Source organism: Bombina bombina, chromosome 4, assembly GCF_027579735.1.
Source record: "Bombina bombina isolate aBomBom1 chromosome 4, aBomBom1.pri, whole genome shotgun sequence".
NCBI classification, from domain to species: Eukaryota; Metazoa; Chordata; class Amphibia; order Anura; family Bombinatoridae; genus Bombina; species Bombina bombina.
Genome location: NC_069502.1, coordinates 460735730 through 460755998, shown reverse-complemented (window position 1 = coordinate 460755998; position 20269 = coordinate 460735730). Strand labels below are relative to the sequence as shown.

The 20269-nt window shown below is 41.9% G+C and overlaps 1 protein-coding gene across 1 annotated transcript in view; it reads right to left on the bottom strand.

Annotated features, from left to right (window-relative positions):
* Positions 1-46: 46 nt before the first annotated feature.
* CCDC150 (coiled-coil domain containing 150) overlaps positions 47-20269 on the bottom strand; it is a 168079-nt gene continuing 147856 nt past the window's right edge. Inside the window, exons 25-28 of the mRNA XM_053710336.1 lie at positions 3382-3528; positions 3197-3283; positions 1856-1978; positions 47-1734 (exon numbers count right to left, since the gene is read on the bottom strand). Of these exons, the coding sequence (XP_053566311.1) occupies positions 1594-1734; positions 1856-1978; positions 3197-3283; positions 3382-3528 (498 nt within the window). The 3' untranslated portion in view covers positions 47-1593. The remainder of the gene's footprint in view (positions 1735-1855; positions 1979-3196; positions 3284-3381; positions 3529-20269) is intronic.

Sequence of the window (20269 nt, the reverse complement as noted above, 5' to 3'; positions counted from 1 at the left end):
AAAATGTCCCTTACAATTGTCAACTGTTAAAGAATACATAAAGTCAAATATTTCAATTTGTGTTTTAATACAAAACCAAGTCTTCCAAATGTTATATAAATAAATAAATATAAAGAAAGCTTCATACAGTAAAACTACAAATAAGAATCAGGATGCAAAGAATAATCAACATTTTTGTATCTAACATATATATAGATAACAAGGCCTTTGATGTGATAAAATTGATTAAATTAATTTTAAAGATTATTTTATTTTTTTACAAGAATATAAAAAACAGATCAAGGCTCACTTTACAAAATGACTAAATAGACTGATCTCTTATAAATCTAGTGTCATATTTATGTGGTCTATAATTACAGCAAGAGCAATCGCATGTGGACAGCTGTTTCTGCCTTACTAGTACTCATTAGAACATGATAGATTTTTGCTTGCTGCATAGTGAAGCTGGTATAAGGCATAGAAACCTCAGGTTGATTGCCAAAATAGCTGCCCATATGTTATCTATCTTGCTGGTGAGGGGACTTATTGGAAGTGGCCCACTAATTTTCTGATGATGGGACCACATGCATGCTATTGATGGGCTGGGGTGGATTCAGGGCAGTCTGGGGAAGAAAAAAAAAAAAAGATAGACATTTGCCCTGAGATGTTGCAGTGGAGAAACTTCCCAACCCATAACAATCCTGCATTATTGGGAACAGTTGGAAGGTCTGTCGCTACACTCTTCAACCCGTTATGCTTTAAAGCTGTCTAGAGCAGCATTGCACTGGCATAATGGGAAACCATGTTTAAAACAGATATTTAAAGCAAAAACATATGACGCACTGGTTTACCTCTTTTTTACCCAGAGTCCTCTGCTCTAAAGACATGTCCAGGTAGGCTTTACAATGATCTATTATGTCATTATACTCACAGTGCAGGGTTTCTCTCATCTTTTTTATTATCATAACTTGTATTAAGACTCATTACCATTTCTTAACAGGATAATGTAATTTCATTATCACCTCACCTCCAAAAACCTTCATAAATCCTCCAGTCTGAACTATGTTTGACTCCTAAAATGCTGCCCATCATACTATACCTGCCTCAAACTCACCAGCATTATTCCTTACATAATATTGTATAGTAATGTTCCATTATATTCTATTCTGCACAATAACTTTTGGTCAGGAATCAAAACAATGTACTTCATTATACATTTCCAAGAAATCTGCTGATCATTATTTTTATACAACTCTGTAGCGCATCAGTTCATTATTTCACACAGCTTTGCAGGGAATTGCTCCATTACCTAATCACATAGATATGTCGAGCAGCCCTACAATGCAAAATTGGTTTCTTCCAGTGTAAATGTTGCCGTAGTGCATAACCCTGCGAAAGGGAAGGGTTGATACATGTGTATGCCCAGGAAATATTCTTGCTAATTTCTCACACCATATGTTGTAGAAATAATATCTAGACAAGTAAATTACAGGTATAGTGTAAATGCAAGCAAACAGCTTGCAGAGTAGGTAATCCAAAAAAACACTGGCTGAAAAATGCGATTGGCTGAATTGCACATGTATCTAGAGTAGACAACGAAACAAACTGTCACCACTAGGACTCGATGTCTGTCCCACAATCACAAGATGGTCCAATTTCAACATCTGGTAATAGATTCCTGGAGATCAGCTTTAACTCCTGTTTGGTTTCCCAGAGGTTTACAGTTGACTGTGGAGGGAGTTTCCTGGGTATAATCTGCAAAAGGCTTAAAAAGATCAGCTAAGACCCTGTTATAGTTTATGCATAGAAAAGAAAACTACTACGACTCCAAGAAATGGGAATTCAGTATCTAAGAGTAATTTCACAATGGACCTACCTCCTCTGTACTTCTGTCAGGAGAGACAGTACTGCTCCCTTGTCTATTTTTCATGATTTCTAACTGGAGTTCATTGAATCTAGAGTGAAACCAGTTGTGAGCTTCCTCCAGACTGAGACTGATCTGTAGAAAGTTTACAAATTCTATGTTCATACAGCCATAATATTTATCCCCATACCCCAAAACACACAGATGAAGCCAAATCACACATATTACATACTAAAGTTTTAGGACAACAACTTGACAAACATTTACATATTTTTGATATAAATATATAATTGAATAATGTATTTAAAGAGCACAACGTCCATATAAGAACTGTCAAATCTCCGAGACAGGCATCAGAAAGATAGCAAATTTAATACTTCTGTAAGTGTCCTAAAGTCCCTTTAGAATACCCTTGGGCTCGATTTATCAAGCTACAGCGGACAGGGACGTATATATGCACACCTGTTCGCCGCAGCTCACCTCTGGTGCACAGAATACCGCTGGTGGAATGTAACATTGCACGCAAACGCTATTTTGCGCTTGCATGCAATGCCGCCCCCTGCCGTGCACAGCCAATCATGCGCGGGAAGGAGCTGTCAGTCTCCCCAGTTGGAAGAGACCGGGGAGAATGTAATTCTCCACCTAAAAGGTGGACAAGAGTGTAGGAAGCAGCGGTCTGCTGACCGCTGCTTCATAAATATGGACTGCTGGTTCTCTTGTGAGAGCCTGCAGTCGAAGAGCAGGAGAAGGCTTGATAAATCGAGCCCTAGTGATTTCCATTCTAATATGTCTTGTGTTGTTGAACTCCACTGCGCTGGTCTGGTGTGTGCAACCATATCTCTCTACGTATATACATGTCCCAAACAGTGGTTTGTGAATTCTGTCCTAGTTTTTGTTATAGGGTTGGACCTCCCTCAAGGTTAGAATTCAGTGACATGCTGTAGATGTACAAGACATGGATTCAGAAGGAAGGAGGTCAGAGATCAGTGGCCCCTTTCCTACAAATTAGGCCTTTAAGAACACAGGAGTAAATGACTCCAGGTCAAAAAGAGGGATGTTTAAGTAGATATGGATACCAGTCCTTGATTATCCTACTTACTACAGTAAGTAACACTCTATATGTTTTGCTTAACATAATAGGGAAAGTTTATATTTATCAAGGGCCTCACCAACATATATGTGAGATGAAGCTATATTGCATTTGTGGTCTGTAAATACTGTAGGCTTAGTGAATCTAAGACATACACAGTCTTTTTCTTATGTACAAAATGAATCCTACATCACTCAGACAAAAAGCTGAAACAGGTGACCTAGCAGAAGTATCAGGACAAACAGGAAGCTTGCATTGCTTACTTGTTCAGATTCCACACTGGCTTCTCTCAGCTTTTGCTCTGTGATCTCTTTCTGCTCCTGCAGCTCCTTCATTTGCTTTTCTAAATTCTGAAAATAAAATATTTGAAGTAATGTCCAAGTTGAACTAAGGATTGTAGCAACATCTGGATTTCATGTAAATATGTCATACTCTTTATTTCTCTTACTTTGCACATTTCCTCCAGCTCTTCTCTGCGTTGGGTTTCCTTTTCCAGTTGACTTTGCAGGACATTGTTTTGTTCATTCTGTGATGCAGCTGCAATTTCCACACGCAGGTTACTGTTTTCAGTCAGGAGCTCTTTTAAATTCCGAACCTGGAAAGGAGGAGGTAGCAATACTTATAAATGACTTTCTGCCTTCTTCTCTTATACTATAGAAGGCATTATTCATGATTTCTCTTTTGTTTTCGTTTTATCCCCTAATTTTTATTTAAAATAAAGAATAGACAAGACAATAATGCGGGAATTATTGTATACAATTAATACAAAAAAAAAATCACCACACATATAGGTACATTGAAGAAATATAAAGTTATACAATCAGTATTCTTCCTGACAGTATAATGATGTACATATTAAAATATTAACTATAAAATATGATAACACCATTTGTAGTATAGAATAATATCGACAACTGTCTAATTAGTACCTGAAGAATAGCATAGAACATATTAATCTTAGTCCCTCATTTTCCTACGCCCTTAAAACAAGTGAGGCCACTTTTGGACCTCCAATGTAGTTTAGCTGGATATATAATAGGAGGGTTATAGTATTAGTAGGCCACTTTTGGACCTTAGAGCATATCAACTGTGAATATAACAAACACATATATGTAGATTTATCAACTATAATAAGAGTTATTCAATATAGCCTATTAATACAATTGTTTATTGGCTAATGTGAGAGCTGGGGTATCAGTTTACTTGTGAGTTAAGCACATCTTATCTTACATTTGTGGGCATTTTATGATCTTTCTAAGATGTTGGTAATGGGTCTGGCATAAAAAGATCAGCACACACTCATAAATTATGGTTGTATTAGATGTTCATATATTGCTGAATTGTCTCTTATTTAAAACAGTGACTTGTGTATCTATACACATTTATATTAAAAAACAAACAAAACAAAAAACTTAGATTAGGGGAGGGTTTAAACTTTACAAAGCTGAGAATGGAGCTTCTTAAAAATGGGAGAGACTAAGGGGGGTGTACCGTTACACGGTCAAACACTCCAAGTTGTGCAGTGAAACATGAAACAGCTACTGCTGCCCCAATTATACCCGGAGTGCCATAGCAGGCGGTGGATCAGACCGAAGAATAGCAAAATAGAGGCAAAACTTGCAGGCACTGCTCAGTTAGTATAAAGTAAAAAATATAAACTTTAATAGGTTCCAGTTTAAAAATAGAGTGTTCCCAGACAGAGGACATACAGAGGAAGGACATGTGTATGTCCTCTGTCTGGGAACACTCTATTTTTAAACTGGAACCTATTAAAGTTTATATTTTTTACTTTATACTAACTGAGCAGTGCCTGCAATTTGTGCCTCTACTTCTCAAAAATGTACCTATGGACTAGAGAAATAGACTAACATTGCCATTATTTTATGTTTGGCAAGGAATTAAAAAAACAAAATCTTCAAAGAGGTTAGTATGGCTCTTGTATTAAGATAATTAGAAAGAGAAAACAGCACTCCGAAAATAATTGCTATTCCTCCCTCATGCTAGGAAAGATAATTACGTGGTAAGGTGAGGTCTGCTTCAAATATAGGGACTAAAATGGCTAAGCCGCATTGCCTCGGCCGCTGGCAACACGGCCTGACACCATTACTTAGTTTGGCAGACCTTAATAGTATAGTATAAAAGTTGGGAGATAAACCACGTGGTACCAAGATACCATTTAGATTAAGGTTCTATTAAGGGTTTAGGTGATAAGTGAAAAAAACAAGCATGTAAGAATACAGATACGTAATGATCTAGTGTTAGCGCTATCTCTATCTTTTGGTGTGAACAAAGGAGTTGGCTATAGCATGTGGGAGACAGTATATGACATAAACGTATATAAAGAAACACCTTCTGGAGTTGTCAACTGGAAAAACGTTTGCTGCTGAAATTAACTGATATCCACATACACATAGCAGTACAACACAAGATTAAAAGGACTGTAGTTTATTTAGTCCAAGTTTGTGCTTTCTCTGCATTATACCCTTAGTGCAGTGAAGGGAGGCTGTCAAGAGCCTATCTTGATACCTCATATTTATCCTACACCAGTTCTCATTATGGCTGTGGGCTTATATGTAGCAACAAAACTCTGTTTCCATTTTGAAATCTTCTGGCATAATCCTCCCCATCTGGGTCTGTGACAGTTCTGGGGGAGGGAATAACCAACAAGTGAACCTTCATGTAAAGATAGTGTAGATGACACATTTTTATGGACTAAGCTCTGCTGATCTAGGGAATCGTTTCTCTCATACCATGTCAGGGTATCCAAGTCTGCAAACATTGTAGGAGCGTCCCTGCTTCTCTGGTTCTTAGCAAATGAGTTAAATTCAGTGAGGACTCCCCGAATGTGTATGTAGCCCCTCTTTTGACTCCTGATGCGGCATGATGTATGGAATGCAAATTTGCAGAGTTACTGTGTAGCCCGTCTGAGGAGGATATAGTAATGGTGCGGGAGAAAGGAGTTTTAGCCTTGGCAGTTTTGTAGATAGGTTAGATAGGTCTATCTGCTCCCTGTAGTCCCTCTCCGGTGCATAATTTTGGCTGTTATCCTGCTCATTTTCCCCAAAGTTCAGCGTGGTTGTACTCACACAGCGTGTTAATGTCGCCGACAGACAATGTTCCAGTGCAGCAAAGTGTTTGGTAATCAGCTCAGTTACTGCCTTTTCACACTTTTCAACTGCCTCCATTGTTGACTCCTTTATTTGTTTAGGCTCAAACGTAATGGCTCATAAGACTTGCGCCTTCTGGTTGACATTCAAATTAATATAGGTTTATATTCTAGTGGTATACTGAGCAGTTCCACTGTAACTGCCTTACCTGGATTACTGGGGGGTGGAGTTCTCAGCGGTCCAGATCAGCACCCAGGGGTTACTTATAACGCAAACTTGGTACGTATGTAAGTGGTAGATGTCAATCTACTCTGCTCTAGTGTGGATGTCGCTGTGAACCTCTTAGAATTGGTGGATTACTTGGGCTTCTCCTTGAGCTTCTGATATTGCGGCCATATTCGGTTTGTGCCTGGACACGCCCCCACAGTTAATACATTTTACATTCTATGTAATAAATGGTCATACAAATGCTCAGAACTCTACACAAATGTTTCTGAAATGTTTAAGTTGAAATGGCAGTTACTAAGATGTGTAGACATGATGACCTTGAAGCTATGGAACCCAGTACTGATAGCTACAGTTTAGAACGTCTATCAGTAGAACAAAACAAGCAATCTTACTCAAGGTGTGAAGTCCAAGCAGTTAGACAGCTCTCAGGTAACAGTGACAACTATTCTCTTCTATGGTAGTGGCTATGACCGTCATCATAATGAAAAGCAGCAAACCCCTTCCCTCTTGTGAGTCCTAAAAGCAGATGAACAAGCCAGGAACTAAAAAGGTGAGTTTTTATGTCCTATTATTAAAGGTTAAAGGGACAGTAAAGTCAAAATTAAAAAAAAAAAACTTACATAGATTGGATAGAGCATAACAGTTAAACAACTTTCTAATTTACTACTATCATCAATTTAGCTTAGTTCTCTTGGCATCCTTAGTTAAATAGTAATCCTAGGTGAGCTCAGGAGCATGCACATGAATTTAGCAATCTGGCAGCAGTGTTTGTAACATTTTTGCCATAGACTGCTATAGACATGTGCACACTCCTAAGCTCCTATCAGCCTACTTAGGTTTACTCTTTAATAAAGGATACCAGGACAACAAAGCAAATTTGATTACAGGACTAAATTGGGAAGTTTGTTAAAATTGCATGTTCTATCTGAATCCTGAAAATTTAATTTTGACTTTAGTGTCCCTACAAAAATCATGTTTTCTGCTCATGTACAAAGTGATAATTCTAGATAACAGGAACAGCAAGGAAACACGAGTCACTATATGGGAGGACAATGGTATAGTGACAAACAGAATTTTGACCACAAAAGTATAAATAAACATATATTCCATTACAGCATTTTTTTTTTTTAAAGAGAAAATCCTCTCTCTTACTATATGTTTATTTTCTATGTGTGTTGCACCAAATAACTGGTGAGTTAATCAGGAGAAGACATAAGTATTTATGCTACAAAGATAAACACTTTCAAAATATATATTAGCAATGCCCTAATGAAAAACAGCATTTTACTGGGGTGTTCCTTTAATGAGAAACATTCAATTTCTCTGCCTAAGGTTGAAGCAAAAATTATGAAGGTACATAATAAGAATCAGGTGACTGTTTTCCTCAGCTGTTCCAGGAATGGTTTAAGGCAAACAAATAGAATTCACAGTAACAAAAAAAGGCACATCTATCTCAGCTGATTTGTATACAAAAACATCACCTAACTTAAGCCATTTGAAAAGTTTTAGGGCACCACAAGCCATTTCTAGCCCTCCAGTGCAGGACAAATAGAGTAATCTTGTGGAAAAACATTGGTTTAACCTTTGGGTAAAATCTAATCAGATCTAAGGACAAGAGAGCCTCACAGTAAATAGAAAAACATTAGGACAAAAAAGACAAAAGAACAATTTCTCAATTCCTAGTAGGAGAATATACCATCTTGAATAGGAACCCAGGCACTGTGTGGAATCTGTATTTATCACTAATAATAACAAAATAAGTGAATTTTGAAGATACAGAACCAAGTTCTAAGTTGTGGTATGCTGAGAAAATGGCGACCAACAACAGTGCCTTCAAGGTAAGCAGTTTCAGCAAGATATGTAGCATAAGATTCAAACGGCACTACTGAATGCCTTCTAGAACAAGGTTGAGTTGCTAATGAAGAATTGGGAACCCAAATCAGCACAGAATGAAGAGCAAGAAAAGACTACAATGATCAAACTCGGAGCCACAATTATCCTTCTGAGACCTTTTGGAAAACAAAATGTATGCTTACCTGATAAATGTATTTCTTTCTTGACACGGTGAGTCCACGGATCATCATCAATTATTGTTGGGAATATCATTCCTGGCCAGCAGGAGGAGGCAAAGAGCACCACAGCCAAGCTGTTAAATATCACTTCCTACCCACAATCCCCCAGTCATTCGACCAAAGGAAAAGGAGACAAAGGAAGTAACACAAGGTGCAGAGGTGCCTGAGGATTATATATACAACCCTGTCTGAAAAATACAGGGCGGGCCGTGGACTCACTGTGTCATTAGAAAGAAAACAAAAAGTTATGCTTACCTGATAAATTTATTTATTTCTAGACACGGTGAGCCCGCCCTGTATTTTTCAGACAGGGTTGTTTATATAATCTTCAGGCACCACCTCTGCACCTTGTGTTACTTCCTTTGTCTCAACATAGACCTCAGTCTTGGAGGCCCAAGAAAAAGACACCGCCCAAGTGGAGTGAGTTGTAAATCTCACAAGAGGCTGCTATCCAGCAGTTTCATAGGCAAAGTGAATGATACTCTTCAGTCATAAAGAAAGAGAAGTAGCCGTGGCTTTCTGACCCTTACGTTTCCCAGAGAAAACCACAAACACAGCAGAAGACTGATAAAAATCCTTAGTCGCCAGTAAATAGAATTCTAATGCACAAACCACATCTAGATTGTGCAGAAGCCGTTCCTTCTGAGAAGAAGGATTAGGACACAAGGAAGGAACAACAATCTCGTGATTAAAGTTCCGGTCTGAAACTACTTTAGGGAGAAACCATAATTTAGTACCTAAGACCACCTTAACCGAAGAGAAAAATAAGGTAAGGAGACTCATATTGTAATGTCGTGAGCTCTGAAACTCTACGAGTAGATGAAATAATAACAAGAAACCAAACTTTCCAAGATACCAACTTAATATCTGAGGAATGTATTAGCTCAAAAGGAGTCCCAGGGAGAACTTTAAGAACTAAATTAAGACTCCAGGGAGGAATAACTGGTTTGAATACAGGCATGGTCCTGACCAAGGCCTGATAATTATGTATCAAAATAGACAAGGCAGATATTTTACCCTCTAGGGGACTTGCCGAGATAAACCCTTCTCCAAACTACTTGGTGAAAGGCCAGAATTCGAAGAATCCGAACTCTACTCCAAGAGTAGCCCTTGGATTCACCCCTCCTAGACCCAGGCTTACAAGCCTGAATCATAGTCTCAATGATCGATTCCGAAAATTCACGCTTGGATAAAAATAAGCATTCAATCTCCAAGTAGCCAGCTTCAGAGAAACTAGATTTGGATGAAAGAAGGGTCATTGAAGTAGAAGGTCCTTCCTCAACGGAAGTCTCCAAGGTGGAAGAAAAAACATATCCACCAAGTCAGGATACCAAATCCTGCGAGGCCACGCCGGTGCAATGAAGATCACCTACGCCCTCTCCTGCTTGATTCGAGCAATGACTCAAGGTAGAAGAGGCAAACGGAGGAAATAGGTATGCGAGAATGAAATTCCAAGTACCGCCAGAACGTCTATCAGTACCGCCTGAGGGTCCCTTGACCTCGACCCATACCTTGGAAGCTTGGCATTCTGCCGAGATGACATGAGATCCAATTCCGGCTGACCCCATTTGAGATTCAGGCTGGAAAAACCCTTCCGGATGGAGTTCCCACTCTCCAGGATGAAAGGTCTGCCCACTCAGGAAGTCCGCCTCCCATTTGTCCACTCCTGGAATGTGGATAGCTGACAGACAGCAATTGTGGGTCTCTGCCCACTGGATGATCTTGGCTACCCTGTCATGGCCAAGGAATTCCAAGGTCCTCCCTGATGGTTGATGTAAGCCCCTGAAGTTATATTGTCCGACTGAAACCTGATGAACCGGGCCGAAGCAAACTGAGGCCACGTCAGGAGAGCACCGAATCCATGTTCCCTAGGCCTATAGAGAGCCCCAGACTGCTCCCCATCCCAGAAGGCTGGCATCTGTTGTCACAATCACCCAGGAAGGTCTGCAGAAGCACGTTCCAGGGGAGAGATGATACAGAGACAACCACCAAAGTAGAGAATCTCTTGTCTACTGCTCCAGCTGAAATTGCGGAGACAGATCCATATAAGCTCCGTTCCACTGCCTGAGCATGCTTAACTGCAAAGGGCTGAGATGGAAACGGCAAACGGGATGATGTCCATTGCCGCTACCATCAGCCCAATTACCTCCATGCACTGAGCCACTGATGGTCGAGGAGAGGACTGAAGTGCTAGGCAAGAATTGAAATCTTTGATTTCCTGACATCTTTCAGAGAAATTATTTATTGATAAAGTGTCTATTTTGGTTCTCCCAGAAAACTACCTTGTATTTGGGAGCTCTTTTCCAAATTCACCTTCCATCCGTGAGACCGTAGGAAGATAACAACATTTCCGTGTGTGATCCTGCTTGATGATGGATGGGACCATGCAGGTATGCGTCCCTGAAATCCACCATGGTAATAAATTGACCCTCTTAGACCAAAAAGTTTCCATCTTGAAGGACGGAGCTCTGATAAATTTGTTTAGACTCTTGAGATCTAAAATTGGTCTGAAGATTCCCTCCTCTTTGGGAATCACGAACAGATTGGAATAGAACCCGAGACCCCGCTCCTGCATTGGAACAGGAAGTATAACTCCCAGGTCAGAGAGGTCCCGTACACAGTGTAAGAACACCTTTCTTTTTATCTGGCTCCAGATAATCTTGAAAGCAGAAACCTGCCTCCTGCTCGGAGGAAGGAGTAGAAGGATTCCCTTGAAATTTCAGAAGGAACAAAAATTAATGACCCTTACCTCCCGTAATATTAGAAATTATCTCTGTCAAACCAGGCCCAAACAAGCGGCTAGATTACGATTTTTGCGTTAGAGGCTATGCGGTGCTAACGAGCAGTTTTCTCTCACCGCTCACTTAAATACATCACTGGTATTACGAGTTTTCAGAAACCTGTCGTTAAAAGACATGAAGTGAGCGCTGAGCAAAATTTTGCTCCAAATCTCACTCCAATACCAGCGCTGCTTAAGTCAGCGGTGAGCTGGTCGTACGTGCTCGTGCACGATTTCCCCATAGGAATCAACGGGGAGAGCCAGCTGAAAAAAGTCTAACACCTGCAAAAAAAGTAGCGTAAAACTCAGTAACGCAACCCCATTGATTCCTATGGGAAAATAAAAGTTATGTTTATACCTAACACCCTAACATGAACCCATAGTCTAAACACCCCTAATCTTACACTTATTAACCCCTAATCTGCCGCCCCCGACATCGCTGACACCTACATTATATTTATTAACCCCTAATCTGCCGCTCCGGACACCGCAGCCACCTACATTATACTTATGAACCCCTAATCTTTTGCCCCCAACATCGCCGCCACCTACATTATATTTATTAACCCCTAATCTGCCTTCCCCAATGTCGCCGCAACCTACCTACACTTTTTAACCCCTAATCTGCCGCCCCCAACGTCGCCGCCACTATATTAAAGTTATTAACCCCTAAACCTAAGTCTAACCCTAAACCTAACACCCACTAACTTTAATATAATTTAAATAAATCTAAATAAATATTCCTATCATTAACTACATTATTCCTATTTAAAACTAAATACTTACCTATAAAATAAACCCTAAGCTAGCTACAATATAACTAATAGTTACATTGTAGCCATCTTAGGGTTTATTTTTATTTTACAGGCAAGTTTGTATTTATTTTAACTAGTTTGTATTTATTTTAACTATTTAATAACTACCTAGCTAAAATAAATACAAAAGTACCTGCAAAATGAAACCTAACCTAAGTTACACTAACACCTAACACTACAATATAATTAAATAAATTAACTAAATTAAACAGAATTACATAAATTAATTTAAATTAGCTAAAGTACAAAAAAAACAAAACACTAAACTACAGAAAATAATAAACAAATTACAGATATTTAAACTAATTACACCTAATCTAATAGCCCTATTAAAATAAAAAAAGACCCCCCAAAATACCCCCCCCCCCAAAATAAAAAAAAACCCTAGCCTAAACTAAACTACCAATAGCCCTTAAAAGGGCCTTTTGCAAGGCATTGCCCCAAAGTAATCAACTCATTTACCTGTAAAAAAAAAAATACAAACAACCCCTCCAACAGTAAAACCCACCACCCACACAACCAACCCCCCAAATAAAATACTATCTAAAAAAACCTAAGCTCCCCATTGCCCTGAAAAGGGCATTTGGATGGCCATTGCCCTTAAAAGGGCAGTTAGCTCTATTGCCGCCCAAACCCTAACCTACAAATAAAACCCACCCAATACACCCTTAAAAAAAACCTAACACTAACCCCCTGAAGATAGACTTACCGGGAGAAGTCTTCATCCAAGCCGGGCGAAGTGGTCCTCCAGACAGGCAGAAGTCTTCATCCAGACGGCATCTTCTATCTTCATCCATCCGGCGCGGAGCGGGTCCATCTTCAAGACATCCGACGCGGAGCATCCTCTTCATCCGACGACTAAAGCTGAATGAAGGTACCTTTAAGTGACGTCATCCAAGATGGCGTCCCTTAGATTCCAATTGGCTGAAAGAATTGGGAGACTAATAAACCTGTGATTTCAAATTACCCTGAATTTGTGGCCTCCTTTCGAAGGGTATTTGATGTTCCGGCTCGCTCCTCCTCTGCTGCTAAAAAATTCAGCAAGGTACAAGATCTGCTGCTCAGTATGTCACTGAGTTCTGTACGCTTGCCGCAGAGGTAGGTTGGAACAATGAAGCCCTTGTTGCCGCCTTCTTTCATGGGCTCCCTGATGCGATAAAAGACAAAGTTGCTGCCAGAGATTTACAAGAAGATCTTGAGGCATTGGTGTCTTTTTTGATCCTAATTGACATCAGACTAAGCGAGAGGCCCTCTTTCAAGGAGCGCTTGCGGAAGCCTCCTGTTCTGTTGTCTCCTACGTGTTCGTTCCCACCCATGCCTCCTGGTCCCGAATCACCAGGTACTGCTGAGCCGATGCAGTTGGGATTCAAGTGTCAATCTGTGGCGGAGAGGGTCTTTAGGAGGAGGGAGGGGATCTGCCTCTATTGTGGGTTACAGGGCTACCTTTTGAAGTCTTGTCCTACACGGCCGGGAAACGCTTACACCTAAGGTCCTGTCGGGGGCAGACCTTGGGTGGTTTATCCTCGTGCCTGGAACCGCTAAAGGAGAAACCTTTGGTCACGGTTGTCCTTTCCTGGGTGGACTCCTCCATAGTCACCCAGGCTCTTGTTGACTCCGGTGCTGCGGGCTATTTCATTGACAGTGCTTTTGTATCAAAGCACTCCATTCCTGTTTTGCCTCGGTCTGTTCCGCTTGCTATTGAGGCCACTGATGGCAGGCCCCTTCAGCCCACACTCGTTAATCACGAAACTGCTCCGTTATCCTTGGCTGTTGGGGTTCTCCATTTTGAAACCCTCCAGTTCCAGGTGATAAACTCTCCACATTTTCCGGTTATTCTGGGTTATCCCTTTCTCCAAAAGCAAGTCTCGACTGGCACAGGTCCGAAATTTTGTCGTGGTCCCCGCAATGTATTTCCACTTGTCTTCGGAAACCAGTTAAAGTCTTGTGCACTTCATCGGTATCTCAATTGCTAGAGGAGTACCGAGAGTTCCTAGACGTTTTTGACAAGGTGCGTGCTGGTACGTTGCCTCCTCACCAGTATTACGATTGTGCCATACACCTGCAACCCGGAGCCATTCCTCCTCGCGGCTGGGTATACCTTCTGTCTGTTGCGGAGAATTGTGCTATGGAGGAGTATTTTGCCGATGCTCTGTCGTGGGGGATCATCCGCAAATCCTGCTCTCCTGCAGGGGCTGGCTTCTTCTTTGTGAAGAAAAAGGGTGGCGAGTTAAGACCATGCATCGATTATAGGGGTCTTAATCGCCTTACCATTAAGATTGCTTACCCTATTCCGCTCATTACGGAACGCTTTGATCGCCTAAAGGGAGCTACGGTCTTTACTAAACTTGATTTGAGAGAAGCGTACAATCTTGTTAGGATCAAGGAGGGCCACGAATGGAAAACAGCATTTAACATCAAGAGCGGGCATTATGAGTATCTTGTAATGCCCTTTGGCCTATGTAATGCTCCTGCTGTTTTTCAGGAATTTATTAATGATGTCTGACAAGATATGTTGCAACAGTGTGTTGTGGTGTATTTGGATGACATCCTCATACACTCACCCACACTTGAGGCTCATCGCTCTGATGTTACACGGGTTCTTCAGAGACTACGTGAGAATGGCCCGTTTTGTAAACTCGAGAAATGTGAGTTCCATCATACTCAAGTAACCTTCCTAGGTTATGTTATCTCCGTTGCAGGGTTCTCCATGGATCCTGACAAGTTATCTGCAGTGGCCTCGTCCAGTTGGTCTTCGGTCTATTCAACTTTTTTGGGGGTTCGCCAATTACTATAGAAAGTTTATTAAAAAAAATTCTTCTTTGGTCAAACCTATCACAGACATGACCCGTAAAGAGAATGATCCACTCCATTGGTCACCTACTGCCATTAAGGCCTTTGATAGTCTTAAGACTGCCTTTGCTGCCGCTCCAGTTCTGGCTCATCCTAACCCTGTCCTGCCTTTCGTTCTTGAGGTAGATGCGTCTGAGACTGGAGTAGGTGCCCTCTTGTCTCAATGTCCTATGCCTGACGGTTCCTTGCATCCATGTGGTTTCTTCTCTAAGACATTGTCTCCAGCGGAGTGCAATTATGAAATTGGGGACAGGGAATTACTGGCCATAATTTTGGCACTCAAGGAATGGAGGCATCTTCTCGAGGGTACTAGCGTGCCAGTGCTCATTCTTACTGACCACAACTTCTTTATCTGAAGCCAACAGGCCAGATGGGCGTGATTTTTGTCTCAGTTTAATTATGTGGTCTCCTACCTGCCTGGTAGTAAGAATGTTAGGGCTGATGCCCTCTCTCGACAATTTTCGCCTCTGTCCAAGGAGGAGTCTGTACCTACTCCAGTTATACCTCCTGACCATATTTTGGCTACCATATGTACTAATTTGACTTCTCCCTTGGGGGAGGAGATCCTGGCTGCACAAACCAATGCACCTCCTGAGAAACCTAGTGGTAAGTGTTTTGTTCCTGAGAATCTTCAAACTAAACTTTTGCACACTTACCACTATCCTAAAGCCGCAGGTCACCCAGGCAAGAACCAAATTATTTGGTCTGTCACTCGACAATTCTGGTGGCCAGCTCTTCGTTCTGATGTTGCTGCATATGTTGCCTCCTGCTCAGTTTGTGCACAGAATAAGACTCCTCGACGTCTTCCTTTGGGTCTTCTTCAACCTATTGCTAATGGTGAGCGTCCTTGGACACATCTTTCCATGGACTTCATTGTCGAGCACCCTGTTTCCAATGGCAATACTGTTAGCCTTATGGTGGTTGACCGTTTTCTAAAATGTCACATTGCATTCCCTTGAAATTGCCTACTGCTCAGGAGCTTGCTTCAATTTTTGCCCGGGAGGTCTTCCGTTTACATGGGTTACCCAAGGAGATAGTGTCGGACCGGGGTAGCCAGTTTGTCTCCAGATTTGGGCATTCCTTTTGTGCTCAAATGGGGATCCAGCTTTCCTTCTCCTTGGCATATCACCCTCAATCCAATGGGACTGAGGAACGGTCTAATCAAGCTCTGGAACAGTTCCTCCGTTGCTATGTCTCAGATCACCACAATAATTGGTCTGAACTGTTACCTTGGGCAGAGTTTGCTCGTAATAGTGCTATTAATGCTTCCTCCAAGTTATCCCCGTTCATGGCGAATTATGGGTTTCAACCATCCTTGTTGCCCGATTCATTCATGTCTCAGGGTATTCCGGTTTTGGAGGAGCATCTCCGGCAACTCCGTTCCACGTTGGTGCAGATTCAGGATTGCCTTCATCGTTCTATGCAGCGCCAAAAGTTCCAGGCTGATCGTAGGCGTCTGTCCGCGCCTTCCTACCAGGTAGGTGAGAGAGTTTGGCTGTCCTCCCGCAACTTGAACCTTTGTGTGCCTTCCAATAAACTGGCTCCCCGTTATGTTGGTCCTTTTCGAATACTCCGATGGGTTAATCCTGTGGCCTATGCTCTTGACCTTCCTCCTGCAATGCGCATCTCCAATGTTTTTCATGTCTCCCTCTTGAAACCATTGGCTTGTAATCGGTTTACCACAGTTTTGCCTCGTCCCCGCCCTATCTTTGTTGACAACCATGAGGAGTATGAGGTCAGCAGCATTATTGACTCTCGTATGTCCAGGGGCCGCATACAGTATTTGGTTCACTGGAGGGGCTACGGTCTGGAGGAGTGTTCATGGGTTCCCTCCTCTGATGTTCATGCTCCCGCCCTCCTCCGTGTCTTCCATGCCCGTTTCCCCAATAAGCCTTTTGTCCTCCCGCGGGGGAGGGGTCGTTGAGGGGAGGGTACTGTCAGGGTTTTTTCCCTGATCTGTTTGCCATGTGCTGCTGGCAGCCATTTTACTCACCTATTGCTGACTCTGGTGCATACTGTGTGATGCTGCTCATTTCCTGCACTTCCTTTTATGGCCAGACTGGTATACATCATCCATGTGAGATAGGATGCAGTCTCAGAATTGTGATGTCATCACTTATTTAAAGGGACATAATACTTATATGCTAAATCACTTGAAACTGATGCAGTATAACTGTAAAAAGCTGACAGGAAAATATCACCTGAGCATCTCTATGTAAAAAAGGAAGATATTTTACCTCACAATTTCCACAGCTCAGCAGAGTAAGTTCTGTGTAAAAAGTTATACTTCACCTGCTCCCAGCTGCAGGTAAAAATAAAAAAAAAATGAAGAAATGAACTGCAGCCAATCAGCATCAGCAGTGCTGAGGTCATGAACTCTTACTGTGATCTCATGAGATTTGACTTAACTCTCATGAGATTTCATAGTAAGCTTCCTTTACCTGACTGGTGAAATAATATAAGAGTTCACAAGGCTCATCCTTTCAGCTGTCCCAGGACAGACACACTAAAATGCTGCTTAGAAATCCTTTACAATGGGAGGTGGCTACTGAGGAACTTTTGAGGTAAAATATCTTTCTTTTTTACATAGAGATGTTCAGGAGATATTTTCTAGTCAGCTTTTTACAGCTATGCTGCATCACTTTCAAGTGTTTAAACATTTGGGTATTATGGCCCTTTAAAGGGCCGCTGTTCAGTATGCTTTGCCCTTGCGTTGTCTCAGACCTGTTTGTGAGAGCTCCTGTGTATTACCTGGCTGTCTGACGTCCCTCCTGGTTCCTGATCCCTGGCTTGTTCCTGACTCTGCTGTTCTCCTTGTTCCTGATTCCGGCTCGTCTGACTATTCGCTTTGGCTCCTGACTCGGCTCGTCTGACTACCAGTTCTGGTTTTGATTCCTGGCTTGTTATTTGACTTGTGGACTTTTTATTATTTTTTGCTATTAATAAAGGTGTGATTATTTTTGCAATTCTTGTCTCAGTCTGATTCCTGGCACCCTGACAGTTGTGCAGTTGTTAAAAAACAAACAAAGTGGGGGGCGGAGCCTACAGCTGTAGCGGCAAGACGTGTCTTGAGGGAGCTCCTGGCTCTTCTTTGGAGTTTTACACGATAATTATCTTGCTTTTCTCTAAAACTGAGCTTGCTTCATAGCTAAAACCCAGCTAACTACTTTTAGATCGAAGATTCTGTCAACACTGGGAGGATCTTTCGGGATTAATCTCTGCCTATGCTCTACAGTTAGGCCTCACGGCTGCTGCACTCACACAGTGTTTGACGGTCTGTGGAACCGGGGCTGCCGCATATTCCCCCCCTAGGAGACTGGGGTTACGAGTAGTACTACTTACTACTACAGCAGAATACTTCCACTGTCTGAGGAGTTTAAAAAATAAAGAAAACGAGAGAAAAGATTCTATTATGGATGCCTTGGAAGCAGTGGGCGCATGGGAGCGCGCAGTGGAGACCGAGATCAAACAATCCTATGAGCAGCTGCTGAAGGATCTTAGCAGGCTGCTTTTCACCGATGAAACTCACCATACTGCTTTACTCACGGAGCCTGCAGATTACTGTCAGCCGAGGGACATGGACGTTCCTCCTTTGCAACCGCACGCTCAAATGTACAGGGCCCATACTGCCGATGTGCCACAGGGTCTCACTGCAAGCCCCTGCGATCCGGAGTGGGAGACAGCAGACTCAGCGCACTTGCTGATGGAGACGAGCTCTGATGTGAAGTCATCAGAGTCCCACATCCTAAAGAATACCTGGCAGGCCGTGACTCCATCGCCGACCTGGACGCAGAGTGCCGTGTCCCCAAAGTTAACTGCGCTAGATGGCCTCTTTTTCCAAGCCGCAGGGTGGCCTGATCTACTGAGGACCCCACTGTTCTCCTGCTGGGATCCTGGCGGTATGTGCCGGCGGCTTCCCTCTGGGTCGCAGCTTACCTTTTTTTGAGTATATCCGGTGCGGCCATTTCTAGGGGGATCATGGACCATGCATAAATCAGACCCGGATTGCCAGCAAAACTAACCTTTGGGTTAACCGGTGTGGAGGGGGTGAGTGAAGTCTATGACGCCATATTTGTTGCAGCAGTTTGCCTTGTTGTAAGGCTGGCGTGAGCTGGCTAGACTTCAAATAGAATAGATATATGAGGGACATGCAGAGACTCTCTGTCACTGAGCTGACTAAAACTGATCAACCATGCCGCTCCTACAGAACTGGGGTCAAGCTCACCTTGTTACATGGAGACTGTGGGGATTGCTTGTGCTTCTAAGCGGGGTATAACTTATAATAGTTGTGAGTTGCAGCCCTTGAACTGATGTGCCCCGATTTCATGCATTAGGGTTTTCTACATAGTAACTGGAACTATATATGTCCTGTTAAACTTCAAATACATGGCTGCCATATCTAGCTTAATCACTGTATATAGTTGTGTACTGTACAATCACCCCCACGATGTGCGTCCCAGCACTGGCCCTGATATTTAATGCTGTAGACGTGAGCGCTTAGCCTGTACAGGGTATTATCACTTTCACATCTTAGTTTGTTAAGGTAGACTTTGAGGCAGATGCCGGATATCTCAGACTGAGTCAGATAGTTGTATAACCATATTAGGTCTTATTCTAGCCTTCTACATAGACATACCTACATACTGTGATTTCTACATGTTTAAGTTACAGACCTAGGGGGCATCTGGTTAGAATATAAATTTTAACACCTATGTATGTTATTACTAAATTACCTGCATAATATATTTCTATTAGGAGGATGCAACTTAAAGGTATAAATCTGACCACGGATACCAAGCCTCTCCACTAGAGGGGAGTAAAGCTCTACCTATCTACTTACAAAAGTGTCAATGGTTTCCCAGTTTTATTCACTAAGGGCAATACTGGTTGTGGTTGACAATAGCACTATTAGTACTTCCCTGCATGTTGCTTCCAGTAGCAGTGAGATTTATATATACTTCAGCTCTAGAAGCTTAGTTAAAATACCTGCATAACCCACTTATTTAACTCCTGCACTGTGGTTCACCTTGCTGCCCAATATATAGTACAGCTAGACAATATGAAGCTAAATACCCCAGTCTATAGGTACTAGTGTTCTCGGAATTGTCTTCATAGTTATATGTGCCAGGAGGTAATTGAGTGTTAGCTGGTGCCCCTAGGATATTATGCTCATCACCCTAGTACAAGAATCTCTGAGGTCTGGAACTTATTACAACCCTTTATACATATATACCTAGCCATGTAATAATGTATACGGTCTTCCAACTAGATGTAGGGGTGTGCCCCCCCTCTACCTAACAGCACAAACTTACTCTGGGCCTGTTTGTCTCCTACTTTCAGTGTTATTACTTGAACTAAAAGTTTTTTTATGTTTATAGAGTTCCTGTAAGAGTTTAAAGTATTGACTCCTTTTTCTTATTAAGCATTCACATCTCTATATGATCCACATACGCATCAAATGCATTTAAAATATATTCTTTTATAT